Source organism: Carassius carassius, chromosome 32 (assembly GCF_963082965.1).
Source record: "Carassius carassius chromosome 32, fCarCar2.1, whole genome shotgun sequence".
NCBI lineage: Eukaryota > Metazoa > Chordata > Actinopteri > Cypriniformes > Cyprinidae > Carassius > Carassius carassius.
Genome location: NC_081786.1, coordinates 9214746 through 9220745, shown reverse-complemented (window position 1 = coordinate 9220745; position 6000 = coordinate 9214746). Strand labels below are relative to the sequence as shown.

Sequence of the window (6000 nt, the reverse complement as noted above, 5' to 3'; positions counted from 1 at the left end):
CTATTGTGTCTTTTTTCAACTGTGGGCTCCTTTGGCACTGTGGAGAAATAAAAATCACTTAAAACAGTTCATTTAAATTGCCTTCAAACGACCCTGCTGAAAAAAAACCAGGATATTCTTTGTTTTGTTTTGACGCTGTGATGCTGGTTTATGCTGGTCCTTTGCTGGTTTAAGCTGGGCACGTGCTGGCAAAGGATCAGCATAAACCAGCGAAAGGACCAGCACAAAACACACCTAACCAGCATCAGCTTTTTTTTTTTCAACAGGAAATATCCAACAGTGGTCCTCAATCAGTGGTCAATATCCAACGATTTCCATCATATCTCAAATAATGTATTTAATAACAGTAATAAAGTTTATTATCATTCTTTGCTGGAAATTGCATTTCAAATATTTATGGAATAAATTTCCCTTTTCAAACACACAGTTAAATAACATTCTTCACAAAAATTAAAGCTTTATTCGAAATAACACAAATTTTAAACTTGCCATTCTGTTCCAACACTAGTGTTTTGAAGAAATATTATGAACAATTGCCTGATTTGTAACTTAGCCGCCATTTGTATTAAATAAACACGAACCTTTTGATATGTTTTTATGTTTTACATTGCAAATGATGTTTGTATGTTTTGTAAGGCCTTGTAAGATCAAAGTTAAAATTGAGCTTCTGTGCGGTATGTTGTTTGTGGCTGTGCTGTCGTTTTGTTCCAAATTGGCTGTGTACAAGTTAAAATTGAATTATAGAGTTACTGTCAGATTTGTGATAACTGTTGGATGTTACAAAAATAACGCCCAGTACAAAATGCATTTTTATCCTCAGATTGTTTCTCAAAATAAATGTAACATTTTAAAATGAACCGTTGCTCTTTTTAAATAACAAAAACTATGTTTGTGGAAACATGTATTTCGGTTTGTTTTGTTAAGTCATAAAGCACTGTGTGTGTGTGTATGAAAGAAGATGCATAAATTGCTACTGGTGGCATGTAATAGGAAGAGAAACCATGTGATGACAGCATTCATGTGATCGAGGAAGAGGAGCAGCCCAGTGAATATCACAAACACTTACTTGTTCCCTCAGTTTACTAGAGACTCCATCAAGGCAAGTATGTACTTTATTTCTGAACTTCTCTCTTTATGCTTTTCTGTCTAGTTTGACAGGTCTCCTGTTCATTCTTGATCCTGTTCAGATCAATTTGGATTAGAAGTGACCTTCTAGAGACTAATCATACAGCGGTAAATCAGACCTCTTACACCACTGAGAGTTGTAAGGAATAGAGAGATGTATTTGTATGTGACAAGACATCAGTAGTTTCATGCCTTGAGGAAAACATTTCATTTGTAATGAAGGTCATGTTGAACTTGTTCTAAATAAATGCAAGAATATTTTCCAGATATTTTGAAATGTTCTTCTCTTCCATAGACTTAACTATATGGTTCTGAAATTTAGTTTATTCCTAATCTTTTATTGATATAAAAATTTAATTTATGTAGGCATCGATATCTATGTACTGGATTAAAATGAATATTGTATAAATTGGTTGAAAGCTCACTGGGTATGTTTCTGATGCCAAAAGTCTGGAGGATAACTCTGATTTCAGGCCTGCTGGCCACAGTCGTACATCAGTTTATGAGATCAGTCCATCAGCTCACATGATGCTGCTGTCATACTGTGTCTGTCTCACACACACACACACACACACACACACACACACACACACACACACACACACACACACACACACACACACAGAAATGCTGTGCTATTTTCAGATATTCTGTGTGCAGCATTGGATAGAAAAGGGGTACAAAAAATAAAAAACTTTCCTACCAGCTTTCCTACTGTTAATATATCAAAACTTAATTTTTAATGAGTAATATGCATTGCTAAGAACTGGATTTGGACAACTTTAAAGGTGATTTTCTCAATATTTTGAATTTTTGTTTTTATTTTTTATTTTTTGCACCCTCAAGATCCCAGATTTTCAAATAGTCCTATCCTAATTGTCCTATACTAACAAACTGATTTAAAAATCTCATTAAATCTAAAAAAAAAAAAAAAAAAAAAAAAATTACCCCATGATTTTGTAGTCTAGGGTCACAAATTAAGATATTTTTTATGAAATTTGAGAGCTTTCTGGCACTGCATATACAGCAACACTACTGACATGTTCAAGACCCAGAAGGACATTGTTAAAACCTCTGTGCCTTGTATGAAAGCAGAGAAATTAACACGTGTGGGTCGTTGTGTCTCTCGTGGACGTGCACTAAAGACTGACAAGGAACAGAAGAAATTGTTGATTAAAGTCATCATTTTTGGAAGTAACATCTAATTTACTTTCCTATTGCAAAACAAACAGAAAAGTTAACAAACTTCTTGCTGTCCATAAAAAGTGGAAAATAGTTTTTGGGGCATAATACAACAATATAATATGTAATTTAAAAATAATTCAGCTTCTAATTCTGTTGTTTATTTAGCTCAGTTTTAATCAATTTGTATCATCCTCTCAGGTCAGTATAGCAAGAATCAAGATGCAAACCATTCAGACCATAGAGATGCAGTTACCTGTCCTGCGAGAGAGTTTCCACTCCTCTCCCTTCAGAGAGAGAGTGAAAGAACGGAGGAAGAGTAGCCTGACAAATCTCATCAGAAGACAACAGCACCAGTTACTACTCCAGCAACAACAATCAGAATTACATCAAAAGCAACAGCTGTTGTCACCCTCACAGGGCCACACTGCACATGCTCAGTTGGTCCGCTCTTCCAGCAGCCCGTTATGTGACTTGGTAGAGCAAATAGATGAGCAAGAGAAAATGAAAGAGACTGGGAGGCAGGGGGAGCTGTCTCTCAGGCAGTCCTTGGCTATGGCGTCACAGCCTGCATCATCAAAGCAGCTGCTGCCGATGGTGAAGAGAGAGAGAGAGGGATTAGAGAGGGAGAGGGAGAAAGTACAAGGGAGCACGGAGAGGGAGAGAGGAGAGAAGAGAGAGCAGCACAGAGAACGAGAAAGTCAGTCCTATCACACGCGTTCCCAGCATGGCCTGATCGCTAAAGGTGTTCGCCTTCTGAGGAGCATGGGAAACCAGGAGGCCAAGCAGAAGAACACCACTGTCACAACAGGAGTGGAAGGTGCTGGGAATGGGGCAAGCACCGAGGACCGAGACCATGAAAATCTCAAGAAGATTAAGAAAAGTAAATTGTCGGACGACTCGGGCAAGAAGAAATCCAAATCTGAAGGCTCCAGAGGTTCTGTATTTTCCAACATCCGTATCAGAAAGGGCCTCTCCCGGAAAGGGTTGTCCAAAGAGGATGTACTGGACGATGGGATTAGGATTAAGAGCATGGATGCTAACGGCAGCAGCAATGGTGGAATATCGGGTGATGAGCTGGAGGGTCTCACGCCTGATAGTAAGCAACTCACGGCTGAAAGCAGGCAGTCAACTCTGGACACGACAGAAGATGATGCTGAGAGAGAGACAGAGGGATCAGGGTCAGATACAGACTTCTACAGCTACCACTCAGCCGCTGAGACTCAAGATCTGCTGTTGGATATCCAGAGGATTATCGGACAACAGCAGCAGATGGAGGGAGTTTCTGAGGGGCATAAATGTAGTGGACAAGTAGGGTCTGATGGCCAGACTGAGGTCACTCAGGGTCTTACTTGTAGTAGCCTTTCTTGTATGGGTGAACCAGAGAAGGTAGAAGGTGTATCTGCATCTGACAGCAAAGAACAAGATCTTAAATATAGTGGGGACACAGTAGAAGGGGTGATTACAACCACACTAAAGGCAGAAGCAGGTGGTGAAGTGACTGATGTTGCAAATAAAGCTGAATGTTTGAGCAGTTTTGCCATTGACTATTGCATCCGGGATAGTATCACTGACACAAGTAGTGCCCAGGATACCACAGCTGTTACCACATCTACCAGTAACTACAGTTTTCAAGATAGTACAGCAACATCCACCTCCTATGAGAGTGCCGAGGAGATCCCGGAGAGTTCATCTCTATCATCTCCTCTTGAAGAGTGTCATTACGATAGCAATAGCCTGACTCAAAGCCTAGAAGTCGGTCTTAATTCAAGAAATCAGACCAGCTCAATGTCCAAAATCAGTCGGGTAATTTTCGTCCCACAGAAGAGCATTAGTAGTGTAGAGCTGAACGTAGAGGGTGATGGTCATGTAGAGGAGGTAGATTGTGAGTATTCCCACCAACAGAGAAGGAAAAGCAGTGGCGCGTCCATCACACAGTGGTCATCTGAGAACTTTTTAGGCTTGGGGTCACGACCACGTAGAACTTCCAGCGCTAACCTCGGGGTTAAACCTTATCCTACAGTACACACTTCTTATGTTAAAACAACCACCAGACAGCTCACATCACCTTTAATATCTCCATTGACCACTCCGTCCCTAAGCCCAATGTGTCCTCGCAGGGTCGGTTTAGAGTTGGGCTCAGTTCAGGGGTCATACAGAGCAGGAAGCTGGAGAACACAGAGACAACGGTCCTGTAGCATTGCAGGTCCGGTGGGTTGTCATGAAGAATGGTGTGAAGCCATACATGATCAGTCAGAGCTTATTGATCATGGCTTCCAAAGCCTCAGATCCAGGCAAACGCCATCTACCTTTCCAGATGTGTTTTCAGGTAAGTCATTGTGAATTTTGACTGATTAAATATCAATGTTCACACTTATAATCAAAGAGACCTGATGTCTAGACCAACAAAAAAAGACGCTGGAACTTATCTTAGAAACACATAATCACTGTTACAGAAGTTCATATTTTTAAATGACTGATTCCATGAACTTTTAAGATGTGTAATTTCATGTCATAAGAGTTGGTTGCCAAGACATGGTATAAATCCCTTGTATTATTTTTCCATTATTTAATCTGGTTCACTACCCTCAAGGTTTAGTGAGCAGTCAAAAAACATAAAATCTGGCTCTGAAAAATGCACACTACACACATAGCCACAATCCCACAGAAACACACATTAGCTACTGGCTGAGAAAGCTATGGCTTCTGCCTCACTGAATCAGAGTGCCACTGAAAGTCACTCAAATACACACTCATACAAAAGGACACACTGACTTTCAAGAGGTGATGCATAGTGACTGCTCCTGACAATGAAGGTTACAGCAGGACAAATCAGATACGAAGGAATAGAAAAAGATAAAAAAAAAGGGAGATATGGAGACTATTAGGGGCTATTGGGATCCTGCCTTGATATCATAAGCTATCACCCATATCTAAATGTTTTTGCAAAGCCTTGAAGACACTGAAGCATCAAGTGCTTATTCAGCCAAAGGTTAATGTCTTGGAAACTCAAAGGCATATTTGTGCTCTGAATATCTAGCTAAAATAAAAGTACATGTAGTTATATAGTTGTTTTTATGCTTTCTGATTAACACTAAAGGTGTTGTATATTACAAACAACTTTAGGTGGGGTAACGTAGAGGGTAATGGTCATGTAGAGGAGGTAGGTAGAAGAGTAGACCCACAGGAGGTAGACCTACAGGATTTTCCACTATATTTCTAGGTCAAATGAATCTGAGACAGTTGTGAGCTGAGAACGGATAAAGTTATTTATTAGTAATTTTTTTATGCATTTATCAGACGCTTTTCTCCAAAGTGACTTACAGTGCATTTAAGGTATAAATTTTTACCTATCATGTGTTCCTGGGGAATCGAACCCCATCCTTGCGCTTGATAGCACAATGCTCTGTCAGTTGAGCCACAGGAACACTAAGTAATTTTACATCCAAATTCAGACAACACATGACAGAAAATGTAATAAGAAAATTAGAGTCATGTTTTGTAGGAAGAGTTTTTTTCTTATCGATGTTACACAGAAATCGGCCTATTTACCAGGCCATGATGGAAGACTCAGGATCAGCTATCAAGTTTATGCCCATCTGATAAATGAGAGAGAGGAAGTTCAAGAGTATGCATGCTTGGGGTGGAGAAATATTTATTTCAGAAATGAGCACACACATACACATCAGTTGA

The 6000-nt window shown here is 39.7% G+C and overlaps 1 protein-coding gene across 3 annotated transcripts in view; it reads left to right on the top strand.

Annotated features, from left to right (window-relative positions):
• The first annotated feature begins 2507 nt into the window (after positions 1 to 2507).
• The window catches only part of fmn2a (formin 2a), a 47037-nt gene continuing 43544 nt past the window's right edge, over positions 2508 to 6000 (top strand). For all 3 annotated transcript variants that reach the window (XR_009424993.1, XM_059520134.1, XM_059520133.1), the window contains exon 1: positions 2508 to 4636. Coding sequence is in view for 2 of the 3 variants with exons in the window: in XM_059520134.1 (XP_059376117.1) it covers positions 2530 to 4636 (2107 nt within the window). In the remaining variant the exon portion in view is untranslated. The remainder of the gene's footprint in view (positions 4637 to 6000) is intronic.